General features: G+C 44.1%; 1 protein-coding gene across 2 annotated transcripts in view; it reads right to left on the reverse strand.

Annotated features, from left to right (window-relative positions):
- The window catches only part of nek7 (NIMA-related kinase 7), a 69,181-nt gene that overhangs the window by 31,637 nt on the left and 11,821 nt on the right, over positions 1 to 25,723 (reverse strand). For both annotated transcript variants that reach the window (XM_086268254.1, XM_086268253.1), the window contains exons 2-3: positions 9,293 to 9,369; positions 49 to 189 (exon numbers count right to left, since the gene is read on the reverse strand). In XM_086268254.1, the coding sequence (XP_086124380.1) occupies positions 49 to 189; positions 9,293 to 9,352 (201 nt within the window). In that variant the 5' untranslated portion in view covers positions 9,353 to 9,369. The remainder of the gene's footprint in view (positions 1 to 48; positions 190 to 9,292; positions 9,370 to 25,723) is intronic.

Here is a 25,723-nt window from a genome sequence, read left to right on the forward strand (position 1 = left end):
GACAGATTTAACTCGGGCTAAATGTGTCGCTGCTTTTACGCTCCTCACCTGAATTTTCTTCAGGGCCATAGACGTGTTGTCCAGCAGATACCTCGCTCGGTACACCTCGCTGAACTGGCCGCGTCCAATCTTCTTCTCAATCTGGAAGTTAGCCAGTGAATTATGGCCCATATCTGGCTGCAACGGTTTCTGGAGGAAACAGGAAAAATACAACTAGTAACTATTCACGCATGATATCAGTCCATGAACACGTGCACACACACTCTCTCTTTCTCTGTGTAAGAGAAAAACAAATAAAAAAACTTAGTATTTGCAGGATTTTTGCTGTTGCCACTAGTTTGTCACTGAGGTGAAACCATCTGTGCATTACTGAAAGATAAAAAAGACGAGGGCTGGAGGATGTGAGTTAGACGCTGCCAAAGATGCTCATAAAGGTCTTCAAGGATGATTGTAGCTGCTAAACTGGTGGACCTAAATCTTCACCACCACGTCTGTATACATACAAGCAGAAAGGGGAGTGAGTGGGTCAGCGCTCAGAGCACAGAAACTTAGCTGGCTTCAAACACACCATTTATTTTCAGGATAAAACACAGTCAGAACCCCAAATACAAGCTAAAATCCCCGTATACAATAAAAATAGTGTTTGCAACCCGCTAAAAACCCTGCCGGCAGGAATGATTATATTTCCACTGTGTGACACGATCATTCAACTTTTTGAAGGTAGCAAAACGGTATCATGTCATGTAGGGCTGCCACAAACGATTATTTTGATAGTCGACTAGTCACCGATTATTTTTGCGATTAGTCACTAATCAGATCATCATCCATTGGACGTAAAACTACAGCTTATTGCACCAGCAGCATCTGCTCTTATATAACTATCATTAGCTTACAGCTTGAAGTGTTTAAGGTCTGTGCTAACTAAAAATAAAGACAAGATGATAGTTTATTAAATTTTAATGAAATTTGCAGATTGTTTCGGTGAAGTTTAATAAACTCCTTGCTATCTAAAATATAACAGGACACCGGAGTAAATTCTCGAGCATCTCACACTTCTGATAATCAGCTGTCTGCTTGATGTTTATTCAGCTGTGTAAAAACTTTAATCTCAGCCAAACCGATTTACTCAGGAACAAATAAAATACTAAAAAAAGCCAAACAATAACATTTTTAAGTTATCTAAGTGACTCATATATCATGTTTAACCTGAGTAGCGAAAGACGTGGGTTTGAAAACGATTTGCCGGGAGTCCGGTGTTCTCACGGCTCTAGTTAGCCTAGCCCCCGGCTAGCTATCGAGCTAGTGGGTAACAGACGTCTCTGAAAACGTCGGAGCGCTTTTGAAAATATGCGGTGTCTTGATAAACTGAGCAGATATTTGAGGTTTCCACAGCTACATTCTCGCCTGAAAATATGTTAAACGTTTATTTTGTGACCCAGAAAGAATAATAAGAGTAATATTAGAACTAACTAGCTGCCGCCATTGTTGGAAGCTGCGCTATGAATTCTGGGACACAGCTTCTTCTTCTTCGGGGTTTAACGGCAGCTGGCATCCTTGTACATGCAGTGCTGCCATCTTCTGTTTCAGTCCGTTATTACACTCTTAAATCCTACTACTGATTCCTGCGTCTTTTGTGATCTTACAAAGCTTCAAACGACGCGTCGACTATTAAATCAGTCGTCGACGATTTTGATAGTCGACGTAATCGTGGCAGCCCTAATGTCGTGTATGCCAAATGTAATGCTTTATTACTACAGTAACATGATATTGTATTAGACCGTGCACTTACACCTTGCAACATCCAGGGAGGCTAACACGCTGTTCTGTAGCAAAAACAGAGCAGAGCAAAGGTGAGTTGACTATTTTCCAATGAGGACGGGAAAATAGTCACGTAAATATAGGCTTCATATTATTTAATCCAAGTGTTTTTTCTGTTTGTGTGTTTGATCAAACAGCACCCGTGAAATCCTCTCCCTTCATCTGTCGAGTCCCATCACTGACAGTCTGGCACTGGGCCACAGAACAAAGTACTCCACACCTCTCCTCACTGCGTGAGTGATTGTACCTACTGAGTCACTCACCTCCGCAATTAAAAACACTCAAAAATAAACCAGAATGAGCCCCTTGGATATAATGTGTGAATAATACACATAGCGTGCTGTGTGACCTTTCCAGCCTTTTGGTAAACTTGTAAAAGGCGTCAGCAGGAACAAACACAAGGTGACAGATATCAGAATGCTGCATGTCACCAGCGCTGCTGTGGGAGCAGCTCAGGGGGCGAGTGACCTAGGACCGAGGGGAGGGAAATAAAAAGGTGGAGAGGGTCAAAAATGAATCTGCTGGGTGCTAAAACACACAGGAAGGGTGTGTCATTACAGCTGTTCGCTCTACACAAAGTTACAGTGGGCACCCACTGAAAAACATACACGATGCAGCTGACCTGAGAGAGGCACGAGGTATCGTTAAAGTAAAAAACACTTAAAGCCAACGAATATATCAGAAAGAAATGACCTGAAATAATTTATTCAAAGGCCAAAAATCATTTCTGCAAAAAAACAAGTAAAATAAGAATAAAAAGGCATGAAATTCAGACAATGATGAGAAGCACAATATCAAACTGGATTGTTAACACTAGAATGGATGATTTATTTATTTATTTTTTTTTTGGGGGGGGGGGGGGCACCGATTCATGCGTTTCAATGTTTTTCCGCAGCTGACAGCCAAAGGAAGAGGCGCGAGCCAATCAAATGCCCTGCCCAATTAACACCGCTGAGGTGTGTGCATTTTTCAGCATGACACCGCCGTCATCCCGAGCTGTCAGGACTCACAGATGATGCACTCTTCCACAATCCACAACAAACCCTTCAACACAACCGTACGTCTAAAGGGGGGACTACGAGGATTCACTACGACAACACGGAAAACACTGACATCTGACTGAAAGATCTATATCCATACATTTTATGGAGAGTTAGTTAAATTAAACCTATACATACTCATTATTATCTCCAAGGTGTGTTGCGCTGAATATGCAACCATATTGGGAGATGATTTTGCATAATGTGACAGAAGCACTGATGCAAAGTTGCAGTGGGATGGACAGAGAGGGAGAGAGAGCAAAGGATGGAGCTGGGAGGACAAGAGGGCATTGCTTTCATTCGCTGCGTGGTAGCTTGACAAATGTTAGCATGAGCCTCTAAAGCGCTGTGACAACCGCCTGCTGAGAGCACAGTCTTGCTAATGTGTCCTGGCATGCCAGCCTCGTAATCACACATTTACATATGCAATGACCTACATTTGCATGTCAGATCGCACACTGTCCAGCGTGATTAACAGTGGGCACCTCCCCGTGTGGAGTCGCCCTGGGTGGCAGCAGAGGCCATGCGAGGGCGGAAGAGAGGGCTGGAGGGAGGGCGGCTTTTCTGGCAGCCAAGGGGCCGGGCTGCCAGGCAGGATTATGTCAGCCAGTGCCCCCGACATTAGACACTTCATTAGAGCTAATCTGTTTAGCAGTGGGCAGTGTATGTAAACTTCACAGGCCATTTGCGGCACCTCTTCGCCCCCTGGCCTGGCCTTCAAAGGGCAGCCGGGCCACAGCTGACTGACAGGTCGTCTCATCTGCCGCACATGGGTGTCACACAATCAGGAGCTCCCAGCTGAAAGACAAGGCCACACACACCTACAAAGGAAGTCACAGAGGAACGTCCCTGAGTGACGCAGAGGTCACGGTCTGGCCAAAAACGGGAGAGGAGGATTTTGGACGGATCTAAATATGACTGTTCATGTGACGGACAAATATCATGACCTCAAACACAAACGTGGTTGTTAATCAGGGCTCGCATTTATATTTATGCGTTTGTGTGCAACATCTGCCAGAGAATGCCGAGACCGGTCGACTGAACCGCGCCCCGACCGCGCCCGAGCACTGTCCATTTTTGTTTTTCTAATGCAAATGGTGCAACTGCTAAGTTAATATAAGTACCACATTAAAAAAAAACTGTCCCCATTATTCTTTTTACACATATTAGTTCACGTTGAAAGGAAATCATTTTAAAAAGCAATGACGATCAGGTTACGTGTTTATGAAATTTCACCCGTTTACCTGAAACGTCGAGGCGGGTTTACACTGGAAGTGGGAGATGAATTTATCTCCATCCCTCTCTTACTGTTAACACTCAATCTAAAAAACTGACCAATATTATGTCAATGAAACATTGGTATGTGACCGGAGCTGCAATAATACTGTAAAGTTGTACAAATAAAAACCTCACTACACAACGTGGCAGCAACGGCTCAGGCCCAGGCATGTCTGAGAGCAAAAGCCTCCGGTGACAATTTAGTGCTTAGAAAGAAAACTCCTTCAACTGCCTCCTGAAAAGCAGAGCACTTTGCAAAATATGCAAGAAAATTGTTCTTGCTCAACATGGAAACGACAAACTTGTTTAGCCGCTTTGGGCTAACACACCATCGAGTAAACTAAAATGATAAAGTGTTGAAAAGTTACATTTCTATGTCAAATTTCCAGGTAAAACTACTTTTCTGTTTACACTTGACTTATTGTGTGCCGCTGGATATAATGCTGTCTTAGGACTACTGTACTGTAATTTCCATGCAGGCACTCTTTGAATTAGGAAGTGTGTCATGGATTTACATGCACTTATAAATGCTGCTTGCAAGCTGCAAGCATTAATAAAATTTTCAGCATTTTCCTTCCATGTGGTCAAAAATACGATTATTACAATTTAATGTTGAACCCATATGACCCACCTCTGACAGTCGACCTGAAAATGCGTTGATGGTAATGCAACCACTTTATCCTGCTGTTGTTTTTACACACATGGTACATCCTGAATTTAAATGTTTGTATCGCAATCACAATCCAAATTGTGCTTTTCCAGCTTGGACCCACATGAAGAGCAAAAAAGAAATAAAACACTGAAATATCATTATCCCAAAATGTTTTTGCATGTGGAGGCCGTGTCGTCTTACCCATACCCAGAACTATATCAATAATAGTTCACGTATCAATAATCCAACACATACTGTTACCATCTCATTCAAAATATATACTTACAGGTTTCTCTCCTATATATGTTTTGTATCATGAAGTGTAGCAGTCACACTGACAGCCTGGCTATCTGTTGAAGTTGTGATTCAGTAGCTTCTGCTCTTATTTATAAAACTTCTGATGAAATAAATTAAAAATGGCTGTGATGCAACTGCCTCTTTCCATCTGCAGTCACCGCTCTCGATCAATGTCTGACCCACACACTCCGTGAAAGGTTGCAGGTCACGAGTCTGCAGTGAAAGTAAAGGTGGGAATCCTTTTTTCGACAGTTATGTTGAAGAGGAGACCGAATAGCTGGGAGTCGTGGAAGACGATGCATTTGGCTCTACGGCTTGTGGTCGCCTCCTCAACCACTGAGGTAAAGCAGCACCCATTACTGCAATTTTAAACACTTTGCAATATGTTTAATATTAACAAATAGATACAATGTTATCTTTTTGTCCCCAACATCTTTTAAATTAATAAAACTTCTAAGTCTGTTACCATTTTATTTTTATTGGTGCAAAATGGGCTCATATGAGTCACACAGTTTGTTTTGGGTAGTCTGTGTCGGGGTTGTGGTGACGGACGACGATGTCAGGGATGGCAACAGCTGGGCGATCACGGCAATTTTGATCCCATTTCCCCAGTGATGCACTGAAAAAATGTGTCATTATGCCGAGATTCATTATTAATTAAATGTGCAAAGCCATAGCTTGATGTTGTACCTCCACATGCAACAAACACCTGTAACAGCGACACACGTGGACACACACGGGCGCGCACAGAGGCTCGCGGCTGGACTACATTTGTGCGTCACGCGGCTACACCGATCGCTCACAGTCATCAGATGAGAGGAAACAGAAAGAGGATATTTCTCACTTTAGGGTGGATGTTAAAAATAAAAACAGAGCATAATGTCACCACATTTGGGAAAAGGCTCTTTTATCACGTCTCCCACCCGGTGCTTCAGTCGATGACGAGCGAAGGGGAAGGTGTGCACAGGAGAGACGGGTGAGGTGCTTTACAAAGAAGAAAATTAACTCGTCAAAATAGAACAACTTCAGATCCAAGTACAAACTTAAAGGACTGGTAAATGTTTTTACATTTTTACTTAGTGCTACTGCACATCATCATCATCATCATCATCATCTGGGTCCACAGTGACTACAATGTAACCACAGACAGCAGTGTAATCATAAATAGGCTATTTTTGCAATTAGTTCATAATATTACTACAGCAGGTATCAATAAAAAAGCAGCCTGACTTTGAATGTCGCGCTATTGTTGTTATTTAAATAACTGAAACTAAGTTTTGAGCTCTTCTAAATTTTGGCCCAAAGATTTTTAACTGTAAATGTTTCCAAATATTGACTTTTAGTGTCCCCAATTACTGATAATCAGCAACATCAGTGTTGTTGTCTAAACAATAAAATAAAATAAAATAAAACATACTGGTCAACTCTCACAGCACGCTCACATCATTCACATTATTCCAGCTTGAGGACAAGCTGCAGGACATGAAGATAAAGTGGCAGCTGTGCAAGGCATTATGGGTAACGCCGGTGAGGGACAGAATGTCTCGGGTATAAAGGTGACACACAGCCACCACGAGCTAGCAGGGGGACTGCAAAGGAGAGAGGAAAGTAGAGCGAGAGACAGACGGGGAGCAGACAGACAGCTCATTGGAGGAGGTGTGATATGGGCTGCCCGATAATGACACCGTTGCCAAACACAACTGACAAGACACATGGAGAGTGGAAGAGGGAACGGGAAGACGGGATAAAGATAGGGTGGGGGGCAGTGGGGGACAAGCAGCAGAGAAGAGAGGGCCGACGTGACAGCCCAGCAGTGCCGACGGCTGCCACAGAAAGGCCAGCGGCAGCAGAGAGGTGATGTCTCACATGGAGAGAGACTGAGAGGCACGCAGACGCCGGGAAAGAGAAACTCGGGGCACAGACGTACGAGGAAGGCTAAAGTTGAAAGCTCGTCACTCTGCTCTGGCATGCTATCCTGCAGTGAACAGCTTTTTAGACAGCAGAGGTTTTCAAAAATAGACTCCAGAGTTAATAATCAGTGGGTGCACGTCTCTTTGTTGTGGATGTGGAGACTTAACAGTAACACCAGAAAAATCAAAGGCAAAAAAGGAAGAAAGAGAAAATGACCTGCGATGCGGACACCAGTGAAAAAGTAGAAGAAGACCAGTTCACAATTATAAAACCAAAACTCTTCATCTTGTTAACATAATATAAAAATGAAAAGTGCATATATTAAAATAACTAAGTTATCAGCTAAGCCCTCCAGATGTTTAATCCAAGACTCCATGAATACACTTTCTTTCTCACCACTGTCCAGATGTTGCTTGTGATGCAGAGCTTTGTCATCAGTAATGTCAGTTTAATCTCAAAACAGGATAAACAGGAAGAAATACGGTCTCGAGAGATCTCGACCAAAATACTATCAGACTGTGCTGAGGACAACGTCATTTTCACACGAAAACAGTGTTTACAAAATATGTGGAATTAGCTCGGCTGTAGTCCAAAACAGACAGAGACGGATATACGATAAGACAGCCAGGAACACAAGAAGAGACAGACACGGCAACTAGCAGCCCTGCGGTGAGGGGGGGGGAGCGACTCCCACTCTCACCAGTCACCAGCCCCCTTGAGAAAGCACCATGCAATATTCATCCTCAGCCAGTCAGCCAGCGAGCCAGGCAGGCAGTCAAACCGGCAGGATTCACCCCAAAGGTGCTTCTTCTTCTCCTTCCACACCACCTTGTCTCAGCGCTTACAGACAGATCTGTGTCTGTCAAACTCTGCAGTGACGATCAAACTCCGGGGGGATGGTGGTGGAGGGTGGGGGGGTCCCCACTAACCCTCCCACTCACTCAAGAGCAAAAGCACCATTAAAAATGCACATCTTACCAGCTCATCTCGTTTAACTAATGCATATGCATCATACCTCCGGGACCAAGAGAAATTATATTGCAAGTGATACAGAATATGCTTCATCACATATACAATTCAGATTTCTCCAGGAAGAGGCTGGTAGGGTTTTTTTCTCCCTTTGCTGCCGAGTAGACTGAACCTTAGGAAAACTGTGAAACGGATACAGGACTTGTTGAAAGACACCCATCTGGATGCTGGTTAGACAGTCATCTGCATAATCTGACTCCATCTTCCGCTGAATGTGGAATCGGTTCAAACATGTTCTGTGAGACTGAAAAAATGATGCAATATGGAAAGTTCACCGTGCTCCCGAGTACCTAAGCGAAAGAGGTGAGCCTAGAATTAACACTGATGTAAACTGCTGGAAATAGATGGAACAACACAGAGCGAGAGAGAAAGAGATCATTAAGACTGAACAACAACACGTAACGAACTGCTGGGAGATCAGCTGGAGATCTACTGTATGTGTGCGTGGGGGGACGGTTGCCTAAGTCAAATTAATTATTAGTGCTTTTATCTGACTTTCTTCTGTGTGCAACCCAATTATCCTTAATTTTGCAATTACAAATCTCAGAATAATCAAGCCCCTTGGCAGTTCCAGTGTTAATGTTGCCGTGCCCTTGCATACGCATTGAAAAAATAAACAGATAAAAAAATGAAACAAAAACAACAACGAGTACGGAGCCTATTTTTAGTGCTTCTTTCTCAAAAAGATTCCACGTTTACTCAGGGGCATATGGATGATCTTCTTTGTTTAAAGTCTATTCAATACTTATGGAGGCAAAAACATCCTTCTGTAAAGAAATCAATGCGCCTGAAGTTGGAAGACGATATTAAAATCCAACAGCGGCCTGATCTGCACAGAGCAAACTTGAGTTGTATCGAACCGAAAGAGGCTTGCGAGGAGGCCGGGCTCCGCCAGCCTCCAGATCTCTGATCAATAGTAACAACTCAACATTCATCCACTGTCTGTCTTACACAGGCTACAGAGGTCTGAATGAAGATCAGGCTGAAAGATACATCTTGATTGATGCAGAGAGAAGAGATGAGCAGGAAATATTTACAGTTTAAAACAGGAATTAGGAGGAATACAACAGATGAAGGAATTTCCCATCATTCTTCAATCTATAATCAAACTAAACGGCATTGAACACATCTGTTAAATAAAGGCTAAGACAGGTGCTGACCACAGGATGCCGAGGCTGAGTAATTCCATTTTTATCTTAGTCTGCATCCTACTTCAGATCCTAAGTCCTTCTGACTGGTGTTGCAGTGTGCATCTGTGTGGGGTTACCTGGGGTTGAAACACTGGCACAGCTGCTTGCTGTCCTTGTGGCTGCGTGTCCATATCCATGGTGTTCCCGTACACCTCTGCGAATCACACAAACAAAACAGGACTCACGGTTAGACGATGCAATGCTGATCATCAGGTGAAACAAAAGTCGATCATTTCCCTTCAACAGTACGATTAAATTGTATTCAAATGTGGAGCAATGTTCGTTCTGCAGCATCAAACTAAGGAGTGACGGTTGCCCCGGTGTTGAGTTTCAGCAGCTGAAACCTAGGTCACGTCTTTGGATATGATACTCTTTGTCTGGGTCCCTCTCGAGTTGCGCCGTGGCCGAGCTTCGGCAGAGATAAAGCTGCTTGGCATTCTCCCAAGGAACCTTTCCTGGGAATTGCAGGTTACACCAGTTACTGGTTTAAGCAATTCCACTTTATTTTTTCTTTTCCGAGAAATACCTCAGGGTGAGGAGGTGCAGTATGTATATATGCCATGTTTTTCTTTAATTGCATGTCCTGGCATGTGGCTTAGCTACTTGCCTGAGCAGCATAACAAGTTGCTTGCCTCATCGTCACAGACAATGCAATAATAGAAAAAAAATCACCTGAATGAATAATTTACAGCTTTAAAAATTACGATGCACAATTATATTCACACTTGAAATTAGCTTATGATTCCAGTCTACACTCACCGTTCCAAAATTAACACAGAATTACTTGTGATTTACACGAGATACCCGCCTGTTTAACACAAACCGTGTGCCATCCACGAGGCAACACATGAGGTGAGATATTTGTATGTTTTCAGCATCACAAAAATGTAGCCAAGGACAAGCGTGCACACACACGTGCACACACACGTGCACACACACGTGTACACACACGCAGACTGCTCGTTGATAGGAAGCAAATGACTAATGATTAGGAACAGAGGATAAAAGAAATACCAGGAATTACAACTCAACCATGGTTTTGTCTTCTTAGGGACTTATTCACAGGAATAGCACTCAAGCACACACACACACACACACACACACACACACACACACGTAAAAAGAAAAGTTCCACACAGGAGGGAAAGAAAGCACACTTCACAGTGGGCCATTTGCATGTTTTTCCTCCAAAGCCGGTTTGCAGATCTGTTGGTGTGTCACTCGTGTATTGGTCACAGTCTCTTGTCTCTGTTGCATTGAGCCTCCCTGGGCCAATTAAAATGTGCCGGTGTAATGTAGATGAGAATAACACTGAAAAGCAGTCTCTGTGTGTATATCAATCAATCATCTGATCAATCGAGCAATTATATAGCTATCTAACCATATAACTGATTAATAGGTTGACACAGAGATTCTTTGGGCAGTTTAATATTTTTATGATGTGTGTCTATGCACTTTGAGCAAACACATCATTTGCAATTATTGCTGTGCTAAAATCACAGATTAGCTTTTTCTTGATGTTCGTGTAAGTTTGGAAGATCGCAAAATTATTTACTCAACCCCGTTTCCAATGGATTTACATCGGCTATGCTGGCAATACGACTCTCTTCACTTATGTAATGGATCATTTATTAATAAGGTTGACATTTTTAAATGCAGAACAGCGTTAAACGCTAAATGATCCTGACTCATTAATAAACCTGCTGGAGAAAAAGTATTTTTGAAAACAACCAGCTGTGGTGGTTTTTATAAACACCTGGAAAGGTTGTTTGACTGTTTGACCATCAACATTTCAAGCCACAAACGTGCAGCACCAATAAGTTAAACAGACAGACGCACTCAAGGTCGTTTGAAAAGTTAAAAGGAGGTGAAAATCACCCTGGAGGTCCTAACAGACCGTTAACAAAGCAGAGAAAAGGCTACATTTACTCAGATACCCATGAACATCTGGACAGAGCCTCAGGCCGCACCGGTACATCAGCCCTACATCATATGTTGCTCTTTTTGATTGGTATCAGAATATTGACCCAGAACAAATACCAATATCAATATCCAACGGTTGTGCCATAGTAATTTTGCACAAGCAAAATGTTCGTAGTGTGAAGAGTTCCTGAAAGGCTGTTGATCTGTGCATCTATCACCCACACTTTAAAATCAGTATCAGTACATCATCACTCAAGAGCTTTTATCTATTACAGGATATTTTAATACCAGGTGAAGTCGGCCTCTTAGTTTGAACGAGCTGCGTGTCGTGACATTTGGATTTCGCGGTCACAGTGGACTTTCGAGTCACCCGCCCAGCTGGCCTTCGCGGCTGTTGCCGTGATTCTTTGCACTTCAGCCCCGCGCTGTGTTAGATTGAGGCTGGCACCCTTCCTTCGCTCCCTAACCATCTTGTGTTTCTAACCGCCTGAGTGTCAAAATAACCGCAGGGCATCAGAGGACGTTCTTTCGCCTCCTACATCCCACGTTAACAAGATCAATTAAGACTGCCACGTTAGATTAACACACACAAGGAAACAACACAATTAACAAATCTAACTCGATCAGGAGGCGTAAACAGGGGAAAATACGCAAACCGTAGCAGTGACTGCGCAAAAACACAACCGGCTTCATCACGCTGACCTTTCATCGCACATTCCTCTTAACTGTTCCTCTCGCTGTCTCGATATCCCCGAAAGGTTGCTCGCCACAGACAGGAATTCCTGACTTTCAAAACACATGGAAGCTCAATGTGCCACTCTTGCTTGCATTTCTGTCATGCGGGTGAGAAATGGTGGCTGCCTTTCTGGTAACAGCTAAAAGCTAAATCCTCTACCTATTCATAGATGTCAGAGTCACATTTGGACCTTTGGTGAGAGACAGCTGCAAATACACAACAGGACAGACAAGCAGAGCCATTTTATGCTAAATATGTAGACACACATACGACTGGCGTTTGCCTGGAATGAGAATTTTACTTTTATTATCGTTTCCTTATTTTTCACAGATCTTCCTTTTACACTGATATTCTGTCAGGCTGACTTTATTACAATTATTTCTGCACAAACATTTTCACCACTATAGATCGTCTATGAAATGTAAATAAACATGTTGTTTCCGAGACGCCGTGAGTCCATCCGAAAGACCGACGGTGTTTTCAGAGGAAACTGAAAACACCGTCTCCGTGCAGACCACCAACCACTCAATGAAAACAAACACTGTTTTCTGACTGCGTTCCATCTAATGTGAGACTCCAGCCCAGCATTCTCACAGTGGGCCCATCACACCGAGGTAATTATATGAAAGAGGAGAAAAACCGAGCGAGGCGGACTGAACAGTTTTATTTGTTCTCACACTTCCAGCACACAACAGATTTGTTAATTTGCCTTTTTTTTTTTTTTATTCCCATCTCAAATCTTGTTTTTGTTTTTTGCATTTTTAGCCCTGTTTCCTGCTTTTACACTGCTGTGAAATAGTCTTGAGCCACGCCTCGTTTCCTTATATTTAGCTTCTTTCATTCCTACGCTTGTCTTGAGCAATAGATTTCTAAATATCTTTCAAAGTTTTCCTCCGTCCTCTGGCTGGTTTTTAACAAATTTTCACTCATTAGCGAGGTTTCAGTGGAAAGGCGGCTGTCATGAAGCCATTCTTAAGGAAAGGAAACAAGAAAAAAGGGCAAAGCTTTGCTAAATTACAGAAGAACTGGACTGAAAATCAGGATTTCAGCCAGTGGTGTTGGGATCTTGTCAAAAATTTATGGAATTATCAACGCAGAAAGTACCAGATGGGATTATATGGTGGAAATTTTGATCCACCATGCAATGCCATCTGGCAGGTGTTTAATTGGGAAGGCTTCAGCATGACAATGATCCCAAACACGTTGGCAGTGCAGTAACACACACCTGTACAGGACAAAGAAAGAAGAAGCAAATAAACAAGCAGACAAACGGGAACACTATCAGTCATGGATTGACCTGGTGGCATCAACACAGCTCCAAGAAGAAGGGCGTTCATTTCAGGAGAAAAACAATGAATCCACTCAGTTTTTTAAAGCTTTGGACTCTTTGTGTAAACGAACATGGCTGAATTTTGGAGCTTGAAGAATGGTCAGTATGGAAGCTCAGAGGGGGCAGAGATCTGCCCCAGCCTACTTTTAACCTGTCTACGAACACAGTTCACCGATGATGGAATGAGGCTACAATACCTGCTGTTAACATTAGATTACTGCTTATACTTAAAGAGTGATTGTGTTGTTGTAAGTCATGTGCATGCAGAGCACTTTGTGTCCACTCTCAGCAGATATGCAGACAATGCAGTTTCCATGACAAACAAAAGGAATAGCTGCTCTGAAGCAGACACGTCATACTAGTCAGGGCAGGCCTTGGACCGCCACATGTTTGCACATTTATCTTCATTTTTATTTGGTATTTAAGAATTTTGTGTTACATTGTTTGGAAAAAAGATCTGTTACAGCTTAAAAATTATTTGAAAAGTTTTGTAATTTTACAAATTTTTAAGAAAAGTTTTGCACAGTAAATGTTCTTAAAATGGCATGCTATACTGCTCAGTCATTTTGCATGTATATACAGAAGAAAAGAATATATTGCGATGCATATCGTTACTGCACATGCTTCAAATTATACCACAATATGGGTTTTAGGCCATATCGCTCAGCCCTAGTTTGATCGTCTCGAAGAATTGTGCAAAACTGTGCAAAAAGAAGTTCCTGTTTGAACAGTGAACCATGTAAACCTTTTACCAAAAGGCTGAGAGAAAACTTCTGTAACATAGTTGACAACAACTTTCCCAACCTTGATAAGAAAAAGCACATCTTCATTCAAATGGGAAGAAGCTGAGTGTAAGTTGGAAAACTGAGTAGGGATAAAGCCGGGATTGTGCAGGAAAGAGAGGGACAGATGCAAAACTATGAAAACTGCCAGCAGACAGAAAAAAGCAGCTTGTTAGCCCTGATGTGCTCGTGGTCCTGAAAGAGTCGGTGTGTGCCACAGACACTGGCACTGGCTTCAGCTCCTCTTTAATCCTCATTTCCTCCTTTCTGCATAAATCATTTAAAACAGGAGAACAGCGAAAACAAAGAGAGCTAAAGGGAGGGAGATGATTATAAAAAGGTGGATCAAGGCAAACTGGGATGGAGGAGGGATGAAGGAAAAAGTGAAGGGGAAGGGTCCTGAAATTTAGCAGTCTCAAAGAGCAGAGTGCACAATCAGCTCTCCATCCCAGGACAATAAATACGAACGCAAACCGATGACCTCGGGTTTAAGAAGAAGAGGAAAGCGATTGGGGGGGGTAAAGAGGAAAAATATAACGTGACACTATCCGGCCCGAGTGCACGATGTGAGAGAATCAAAGGCATCTTTGAGGAGCCAGAAGACGACAGCGAAAGTGCTGGAAGAGTGGTGTCCATGATTACAAGAAATGGAGAAACCTTTGAGTCTGCGCTCATGAAAGCCCACCCCGGGCCTCTTCTCAAAACCCCTGCTACACTAACAGTGATGACACAGAAAGAGGAGAAGAGGAAGAGAGCCACTAATGATGGAGGGGTCCAGATACTACAGAAGCAGCACACTTTCCAATTCATTTTAATCACTATTCAAAATCATTAGCACAAATGTGCAGGCACTCGTGTTCATTGGACCGTGAGCTGAGAGACAGACAGAGAGGGGTAGAAGACCAATTATACCTCAGCGTGTGAGCCGGGCTTTGAGGTCTTCGAGCAAGACAGTCTAAGACTAGATGGAATAAAAAAAGGAAGTTAGGACATTAGATTGTCCTGAAAAAATCAACAGTGTGATAAAAGGAAAACTGTGGAAAAAAGGCAGCCAAACAGATTACATGCTCCCTCTATCTAGAAATTTCCATTTCCTCATATCTGGTGACAAAAGCATGAAGTCAGTCAGGCAACAGACCCAAACAACAACACCGACACCAGACAGGACTCGCTGTTCAAGAACAAGCAGAGGTTTAAGCTCCGTTTCACATCTACGAGCCATCGATGGAAAAAATAAATAAATAACAACCATAATAATAATAATAATCCTCATTTTTTATACGTAGAAATGTGTGCTTGTAATGCTTGTGATGCTGTTACAAACCTCCACCCTCTTACTGGTGGAGCGAGGACAGAAAAATAATATTTAAAAAAGGAAATTAAGACAAAGAACTGCGCGTTGGTCCACCGAGACGCTACAAAGGCCGGCGATCCATAATGTGGCTTGCTGACTATTTATAGTCACGCTTTACATTTTTCACCTTCAGATTTTTATAGCCTCATGATTATTTCACTGCAGAAGTAAAGAGCACAGCACGGTTAGCCGCGCTTCATGTGAGGCCTAATCTGATTTATTTCCCCACGATCCAGCGCTCTGCTTTACACGTACAATCCACCTACTGCAGCCTCTACATAACACACTTTCATCCCACCTCCATGACCCAGTAATCCCATTAACGACGCGGGACTCTCCTCCGTCTTCCTGTTTGTTTGTGCGTCTCCCCGCGCACGCACACCTGTGCGTTTGTATACCCGCGCATCTCGTTTTCATTTTCCACCACTGTCTAAAGATGTTCACCATTGAGGAAAGAGCTCAAGCACAAGCAGGTGTCAGCCACTCTCCTCCTCTTTATCCATGTCCCTTGCTCTTCTCCTCCTCCCCACCTCCTCCCCTTCGTGCTCCGTCGCTCCTGTGTGCTTTGGACACGAGTTGGCACGCGGCTAAAAGCCCAGGCCACCTCTCTGCTCCATTGTCCTACCCACTCTACAGCGGTACTGACGGCGAGGGACCCTTTGTTGCCAGTCTGTCACTTCAGCAGGTGCCTTACAGTAAGAGGCAGGAGGCAGCCAGCCATCCAGCCTGCACGGCTTCGTTAGCACAGAGCACCGTTTGATGTGCTCATTTCATCAGCCGGAGACGGCAGCCGAGGAGGATGCTAATAATCACTTGAAAAACAAATACATTCCACTCAGGCTTGTAAAAGATAAACTCCAATTTCAATGATAAAAGGAGAATGACAGACATTCATGCTACCAACAGAAAAAGAAACTGCCCCCCCCCCATGCTAAAGTAAAACCAATTCGTACTGTCAATCACTGAGAATAAACAAGGTATATTGACAAATTGCTGACTGTGTAAAGAAAGACAAAACCGTGTGGGCAAAGTATGCAAAAACAGAGCTGCATTTAAGACAGCTGTGTGATCCCTCAGAACCAGCTCAGTGTGTCAGGGAGCAGGCTGTGTGAAGGAGAGAACCCCCCAGGCGTTCAGCACAGGGGACCCTGGGGGTTTAGGCGCACGCTCACTACATTCACAGCCTTTCAAAACGCTGCACCACCATCACACCTCAGTTAAAATCACTTAGAAACTGAATGCATAACGTGTGAAAGGAAATCAAGAGATTTCATTTAGACTGGTTTGTCTATCTTCAGACTGCGTTTCCCCTCGTATCACTGCATCAACAACGGTCTAATTATGGGTATATTTCCAAGTGTAACTGGTAAACAATTGGAGAATTATAACTTTTTGAGTACCGTTTAAAGTTAAAAACACTCACGTAGCCGGATCGGAGCCAATAGAAATCGTTATCCGTTTGAGAGCACGCATATTTTAGAACGCGGCTCTTTACCACCAGGAAGTTACGCCGTGTTTTTTAACATCGCCTCGACTGCTGAGTTACTGTGTGACTCTGGATCTGAACTAAAATGCAAAAGTCTCACAGAGTGACCAGAGGAAAGTAAAATGACCGTGTTTCCTCAAAGGAGTCAGAAATAAATGTCTAAATAAAATGTCTCACAGTTTAGTTTCCATTCGTGTGATTTACACAGCAGGTTAACATGTGACTTGGGTCACCGCAGGGGGCGGGGCTGTGCACGTATCAAAACTTATGTAACACAACATCAAGATTTGTTTTTATAAGCGACACTGACTAATCTGAATACCCATTAACTTTTTAAATTTGCATATCAAGCCTGACTCCATAATCTCAGAGATCTCACATGTATATTATTAGAAATGCAAAAAGCATTTAATCCATGAAACAATGGATGGAGGACAGATTTGTTTTTGTCGCCGTTACTGTTTTTAAAAGCCCACCCTCACTTCATGTGCACCAAAATATCCACACCCAGAGTTGCAGACCGCAGTAAGGTGAAGATCCCAAGGCTTTAGGCTGCATTAGTCCCTTGTGGCAACAACTCCTGGTCTTTCACAATGAAGAACAGAGCATTGCGCAGCCGAGCAGAGCTTCCTGCCCTCCAGGACCAACGAGGGCTTTGTTTGTTAGCCATGTCACTGACTGACCACCAAATTAGCTGCATCACCTCTGGCACCAGGATATTGGATGCGACATTCTGTTCCACGGGGCTGTGGCTGTGTTTGTCTGCGAGACCACGGGGCCAACATTAAAAAATAAAGAAATGAAAACACAACGGGGGCAAACGAGGGACTTTCACATTTAAAAAAATAAAAATTAAACAAGGGAATACCGTGCTAACTACTGCTATGTGCTAAATAAGAATCGATGGGACCAATTACTCAGGATTATGTGTTTATCAGTTCCTTTTAGTGCAGCCTGCATTAACAAATAAAACTCACGCCAATGGAAACTGCACAACTTTATCAAATAAAGGCATTTTCTCCTCCTTTGTTAAACAGCTTAAACCCTGCTTAGGCCCATCTCATTTGTTTTTTGAGTCGAAGATGATCACAATCAATAGAACTGGCAAATATACTGGTTTTAATAAAATACCAGTATCTAGCTTTGACAGAGTCGAGTGTTCCTCGCGGAAGCTGTGTTTCCTTTGGCCGAAGCTCTTAATCAAGCACAACACGAGAAACAGCAACGTAATAAGAAGCTTCTTTCAGGCAGCGGGAGTAGACGTGGACGGTTAATCACGCTTTATGTTCATTACACTTTCGGCTTCTAGCAATTACAATAAAACAGCTGAAACAGTCCTATCCCTTAATCCATTTTACAAAGATGCAGTTCGGTTCAGCATCAGTGAGCAGCGGCCCTAAATCATATTTAACGTGTCTGAGCAGCCATGTGACCAAATAATAAAATGATTTTTACCTTTTAGTCTGCCACTGTCTGGTTCTTAGATGACAAGCCACGACTCTCTGTGAGCTGGAGATGGGGGCTGTCATCGTTTTCCTAAGAACTAAACTTTAGCAGAAAACATCTGGAGTCCACTTTGCCCATCATACAAAAACCAGCAGCCTCTCTTATTCCCTCAACACAGGCTTTTTCCCTTTCACTTGCATAGTTTGATGCAGTTACCCTGTGTAAGCAAAGAAGTTTGTCTAAGAGGAAATGACAAGCACAAGATGTCCAAATCATTAGTAATGTGAGAGGAGCAGTTCCCAGGCATGTCTCATTACATAGCTGACTGCTAAGAGCTCATGTTTGGGACTTTTCTGGGCCCAGGCCTTCTTCCATGCTCTGCACCAGCATCTGTTCTCCACAGTTTGTAATGGAAACATCTAAGACCCTGAACCCACAACAACCTTTACTCAATCCTGGCGCTCGATGAGGAAAGAAAGAGACACACAAACAAACTGTGGTTCACTCAACACATTAATGTCATAAACGTAATCTCGTGCAAACATACGCAGAAAAAAAAGAATGAATATGAAGCTGGAAGCCTACACCGAGCACGCAGTAACAGTGGGCCCAAGGAAACACGGCTCCACAAAAATCAAGCTTTGGTCTGGCTGCGGTTCAGCCCGCTGTGGCTTCTGCGGTGGCTTCTGCAATCTTTAACCAGATCCAGAGCGCTGCTCCTCAATCAGAGGTCAAATACTGCTCTGTTGCTTCACCAGCATGTGAGTGCTTTGTTATGCCAGTGCCAGAACCTAATTGACCTAGGTTTTAAATATAGTTTGTCTGTTTCTGGCGACTATCAGCGAACACACAACATCCTGGTGGAGATAGCGAGACCGCCAGGGTCACCGTGGATGGTCTGCCCGCCCAGCAAGCGTAGAAGGCGACGGAGGGAAAGAAAGCAGAAGAGGGGATGCCGGTCGGGCTCAGACGCTAGGCTACGCAAACATCCACACCGGCCAGCACTTCCGAGCCTTTTCCTATCGAACGCCAGATCCATCACCCACAAACTTGACGAATTGGAGCTACAGATAGCCAACACAAGCTTTGCACGTAACTGCAGCATTATTCTTATTACGGAGACGTGGCTTCACCCGCTGATTCCCGACGCTGCAGTCGAGTTAGCAGGCCGCACGCTACACCGGCATGACAGAAACAGCAACTCAGGTAAAAGCAGAGGAGGGGGGCTATGTGTTTACGTGCATAACGAGTGGTGTTGTAACAGCAGGATCATTCACACACACTGTTCTCCTGATTTGGAGGTTCTGGCAGTCTCGTGCAGACCTTTTTACATCCCGAGGGAGTTTACAGTAGTTATTGTGATAGCTGTTTAAATACCGCCGGATGCTAACGTTAGCACGGCTCTCAGCCTCTTGCTCAACACCATAAACAAACAACAGCTTGCCCACCCCGATGGGGTTTTTATTGTCGCCGGCGACTTTAACAAAGCGTGCCTAAAGACTGTGCTTCCTAAATTTGTCCAGTTTGTGGACTTTGCTACGAGAGGAGAACACACTTTGGACCATGTCTATTCAAACATCAGGCATGCTTTCAGAGCGACACCCCTCTCCCACCTGGCTGGATCTGACCACCTCTGCATGTCCCTCACCCCCACCTACACCCCCCTGCTGAGAAAAACAAAGCCCCAGACAAAGACAATAAAAACCTGGCCTGAAGGAGCCCTTTCTCAACTGCAGGACTGCTTCTCAACAACTGTATGGGATTTATTCTCCAGCCACAACCTCCAGGAGTACACGGACACTGTACTCTCGTACATCAGGAACTGTGTTGACAATGTCACCGTCAACAAAAGGGTCAGGGTGTTTCCAAATCAAAAACCCTGGATGAATAGCGAAGTGCAATCCCTCCTAAAAAGCCGCAACACTGCCTTCAAGTCAGGGGACAGGGCTGCGTATAGGGCGGCCAGGGCAGACCTGAGTAGAGGCATCAGGAAAGCTAAGGCTGCTTATAGGAGGAGGATTGAAGATCACTTTGCTGACAACGACCCCAGAAAAATGTGGCAGGGGATCAATCACATTACCAACTACAGAAGCAATAACCAGGCAACATCTAGGACTGATGCCTCACTGGCTGAGGATCTAAACCGTTTCTTCGCCCGCTTTGAGACGACCAAGCCCTCAACTGCCACACCACTTCCACCCGCCCCCAGCACTGGCACACTAACACTCAGGGAGCATCAAGTGAGGTGTGTTCTAAGGTCAGTGAATCCCAGGAAGGCGGCAGGTCCTGATGGAATACATGGAAAGGTTCTCAGAGCATGTGCTGACGAACTGACCGGAGTCTTCACTAAAATCTTCAACCTTTCCTTGTCATCAAACACCGTCCCGCCCTGCCTCAAAACCTCCACCATCATCCCCATCGCCAAGAAGTCAGCTGTGGCCAGCCCAAATGACTACAGGCCTGTTGCACTTACGCCTGTAGTGATGAAGTGCTTGAGAGACTGGTCTGTCAGCACATCAGGGCCGGTCTGCCTCCCACTCTGGACCCCCACCAATTTGCCTACAGGACAAATCGATCCACCGAGGACGCCATCACCATAGCACTCCACACTGCGCTGAGTCACCTGGAGCACCGAGGAAGCTATGTGAGAATGCTCTTTCTGGACTTCAGCTCAGCATTCAATCATATCATCCCGGAGATCCTGGTCCAGAAACTGTCTCACCTGGGACTCTCCACCCCCATCTGCCTCTGGATCAAGGACTTCCTGACAAATAGACCACAGTCTGTCAGACTCGGCCCCCACCGGTCCAGCACCATCACACTCAGCACCGGGTCTCCACAAGGATGTGTTTTGAGTCCCCTCCTGTTTACGCTCTACACATCCGACTGCTCCCCTACCCATCTCTCAAACACCATCATAAAGTTCGCGGATGACACCACAGTGGTTGGACTCATCTCAAGGGGGGATGAGTCGGACTATAGAGATGAGGTCAACAGACTGACTGAGTGGTGTTCAGTTAACAACCTCCAACTGAACACCACGAAAACTAAAGAACTTATCTTGGACTTCAGGAAGGGCAGAGCAGACCCGGCCCCACTTTACATTCACGGGAGCTGTGTGGAGAGGGTACACTCCATGGGGTTTCTGGGCGTGCAGATATCTGATGACCTCTCCTGGACTGCAAATACTACAGCGGTGGTTAAAAAGGCCCAGCAGCATCTCCACTTTCTGAGAGTGCTCAGGAGGAACAACCTGGAGGAGAGGCTGCTGGTGACATTTTACAGAGCCACCATAGAGAGCATCCTAACGTACGGCATAACAACATGGTATGCAGGGTGCTCAGCTGCAGACAGGAAAGTACTGCAGAGGGTCATCAACACAGCCCAGAAGATCACTGGCTGCTCTCTGCCCAGCCTGGAGGTCACTGCAAACTCTCGGTACCTCAGCAGAGCTGGCAATATCATCAAGGACTACTCTCACCCCAGCAACCAACTGTTTGAACTATTACCGTCAGGCCGACGGTACAGGTCACATAAAACCAGGACAAACAGATTCAGGGATAGCTTCTTTCCCAGAGCTATCACCGTAGTAAATAAGCACAAAAACAACTGAACCTATTCCATACGGTCACTGTCATTATATTATGCTGCTATTCATACTGTCATCATATTAATGCTGCTATCCTGTATATATTGTACATACTATTGTTTGAGTACTTACGATTGTTTTTTTTGTACTTTTTATATTTTACATTTATATTTATTATTGAAACTTGCACCAAGGGAGTGGCACTCCAATTTCGTTGTACTCTGTACAATGACAATAAAGGCTATTCTATTCTATTCTATTATCAAGCTGCCAGGGAGGGCGACTCTTTAAGCTGAAGCTGCTTCTACCAGCGCAACAGATTCTGAATATGACGATTGTAGACTGTGAGATGATTAAAAATGGGGCTGCAGTTAGAAAACCAGGTTTAACTCGGTCGCAGCCGTGTCAACAAGTTGGCACAGAAAATAAATCGGAATAAATCAAACTATATAAAAGCAGCACCACATTTCTGCCCGGGTATATCTCAAAATAAAATACGTCCCGGGGCTAGCGATATCTCCACTTGGGCGACCAAAATCGATCTCATCCCTGCCCCTCGGGCCACCATATAGCCCGACGGGCTGGGCTGAGATAGATTTTGGTCGCCCGACTGGAGATATCGCTAGCCCCGGGACGTCCGGCTAGCGATTTTGCGAGCCCTGTTTCATTTCTCTCCTCACAACTTCTCCATTACATGCAAGTATTTCAGGGAAGACATGTACAGTGGGGCAAAAAAGTATTTAGTCAGCCACCGATTGTGCAAGTTCCCCCACTTAAAATGATGACAGAGGTCAGTAATTTGCACCAGAGGTACACTTCAACTGTGAGAGACAGAATGTGAAAAAAAATCCATGAATTCACATGGTAGGATTTGTAAAGAATTTATTCGTAAATCAGGGTGGAAAATAAGTATTTGGTCACCTCAAACAAGGAAAATCTCTGGCTCTCACAGACCTGTAACGTCTTCTGTAAGACGCTTTTCTGTCCCCCACTCGTTACCTGTATGAATGGCACCTGTTTGAACTCATCATCTGTATAAAAGACACCTGTCCACAGCCTCAAACAGTCAGACTCCAAACTCCGCCATGGCCAAGACCAAAGAGCTTTCGAAGGACACCAGGAAAAGTATTGTAGACCTGCACCAGACTGGGAAGAGTGAATCTACAATAGGCAAGCAGCTTGGTGTGAAAAAAATCAACTGTGGGAGCAATCATCAGAAAATGGAAGACATACAAGACCACTGATAATCTCCCTCGATCTGGGGCTCCACGCAAGATCTCATCCCGTGGGGTCAAAATGATCATGAGAACGGTGAGCAAAGATCCCAGAACCACACGGGGGGACCTGGTGAATGACCTGCAGAGAGCTGGGACCAAAGTAACAAAGGTCACCATCAGTAACACACTACAACGGCAGGGAATCAAATCCCGCAGTGCCAGACGTGTTCCGCTGCTGAAGCCAGTGCATGTCCAGGCCCGTCTGAAGTTTGCCAGAGAGCACATGGATGATACAGCAGAGGATTGGGAGAATGTCATGTGGTCAGATGAAACCAAAGTAGAACTTTTTGGTATAAACTCAACTCGTCGTGTTTGGAGGAAGAAGAATACTGAGTTGCATCCCAAGAACACCATACCTACTGTGAAGCATGGGGGTGGAAACATCATGCTATGGGGCTGTTTTTCTGCCAAGGGGACAGGACGACTGATCCGTGTTAAGGACAGAATGAATGGGGCCATGTATCGTGAGATTTTGAGCCAAAACCTCCTTCCATCAGTGAGAACTTTGAAGATGAAACGAGGCTGGGTCTTCCAACATGACAATGATCCAAAACACACCGCCCGGGCAACAAAGGAGTGGCTCCGTAAGAAGCATTTGAAAGTCCTGGAGTGGCCTAGCCAGTCTCCAGACCTCAACCCCATAGAAAATCTGTGGCGGGAGTTGAAAGTCCGTGTTGCTCGGCGACAGCCCCAAAACATCACTGCTCTCGAGAAGATCTGCATGGAGGAATGGGCCAAAATACCAGCTACTGTGTGTGCAAACCTGGTAAAGACCTATAGTAAACGTTTGACCTCTGTTATTGCCAACAAAGGTTATGTTACAAAGTACTGAGTTGTATTTTTGTTATTGACCAAATACTTATTTTCCACCCTGATTTACCAATAAATTCTTTACAAATCCTACCATGTGGATTCATGGCTTTTTTTTTCACATTCTGTCTCTCACAGTTGAAGTGTACCTCTGGTGCAAATTACTGACCTCTGTCATCATTTTAAGTGGGGGAACTTGCACAATCGGTGGCTGACTAAATACTTTTTTGCCCCACTGTATGTTCTGTCCTTTTTTAATGCAGCAATGCAATCAAGTAAAACAAGCCTGGTAACGCCATTTGACCCATGTTGTGAGCAGGCTGCAGTACACCGACTGTAGTCGGCAAAAACTCCCAATTTTGGTCCCGATATCATATAAAAACATAAACTTGCACATGAGAATAAAACATGCACAGAAGCATAACTACACACACAAACATTTCAATGTTTATTTTTATTCCTCAGGCACTCGTCCTTCTTTGCATGAGCGCATTACCTGGCACGCTGACAGAGCATCGCTGTATGTGAGTATGTGTAAGGATCTGACGATCGGAGAATACCGTTACCCCTAAGGGGTCGCACCTCTCTCCGTTCTCGCCCTCCTCCCTTATGCCTCCTCTCTAGTCTGTGCCTGAAGGGATTTCCCTTTTCAGTTCATGAGAGATGTCAGACCTGTTCCACCATCCCTCACACGGAGGCTGGACTGTGCCCTATATTTACCCAGCATCTGTAAAACTCCACAAATCAGCCTCATTTCTAGAAATCAAAGCCAAGCGGAGCTTAACAGAATGACAGCTGAATCAAAATGCCCTCGACTCATCTTCATGCAACAAATGTATCCGATTACTTTTCACACCGAGCGTCACATGCAGGAGTTATGAACTGTTGCACACGATACCACTGTGTGGAGATTAAATTAGGAATTCCTGTTGTTGTGTTTCATTTATAAGAATTGTTTGGGATTCCACTCAACATTAATTACTAGCCAGTAGAGCTGTGTCCCATCACACTGCAACATAAATATATGTAATGTGATCTTTAACATTTCTAAAACTGAGCGCATGTGCGTATTCTGGGATTATTTGATGAGCATCACCTCGTGGTCCTGTCCAGGATGACAGTTACACAAAGGCTGACAAAGGTCACTTTATTCTAACATTTCAAATTATTATCAAATTTACTGTGAGTGCTTTCATTCATGTATGTTAACTGCACAAACACAACCACAGGCATACAGCTCCAGGTCTGGAGGTCTTTCAGACATCACTCTGGTCACTTTAACATTAGATTGGATCAGGATCTTGAGCTTTATTGTGAAAGGTTTATGTGGATGCTTTTACCGTCGTTGTTGCTAACGACAACGCATAAAAACAGGCGCTTGTCCGTCCGTAGTGTGGTGATATTAAATATAAGAGAAAGAGAGAACTTTAATGAATTAATATAACCGCTACAGTGACCATCAAAACCATAAAAAAATATTGCCATAAACAGTTTATTTTGCGACACCACGAAACAAACGATAGAGTAAAATGAAACGATAGATGTTTTTTTTATATCGTCATCCGATATATATCGTTATATCGAACAGCCCTACTATAAGGCGCACTGAAAAACCTTTAATTTTCTCAAAAATCGACAGTGTGCCTTATGTATGAATTCTGGTTGTGCTTACTGACCTCGACCTGGATGAACGCTATCTTTTTTCCACTCGATAAAAGTTAACGTGAAGGTTCCTGATGGTTAGAGACAAATGCAATCGCATGGCAGGATGCTGT

The sequence above is a fragment of the Aulonocara sp. 'chitande type north' Nkhata Bay genome, linkage group LG17 (assembly GCF_057382095.1).
Source record: "Aulonocara sp. 'chitande type north' Nkhata Bay isolate Kocher_YH1m ecotype deep benthic linkage group LG17, A_spYH_male_GT1.1, whole genome shotgun sequence".
In the NCBI taxonomy this organism is placed as follows: Eukaryota; Metazoa; Chordata; class Actinopteri; order Cichliformes; family Cichlidae; genus Aulonocara; species Aulonocara sp. 'chitande type north' Nkhata Bay.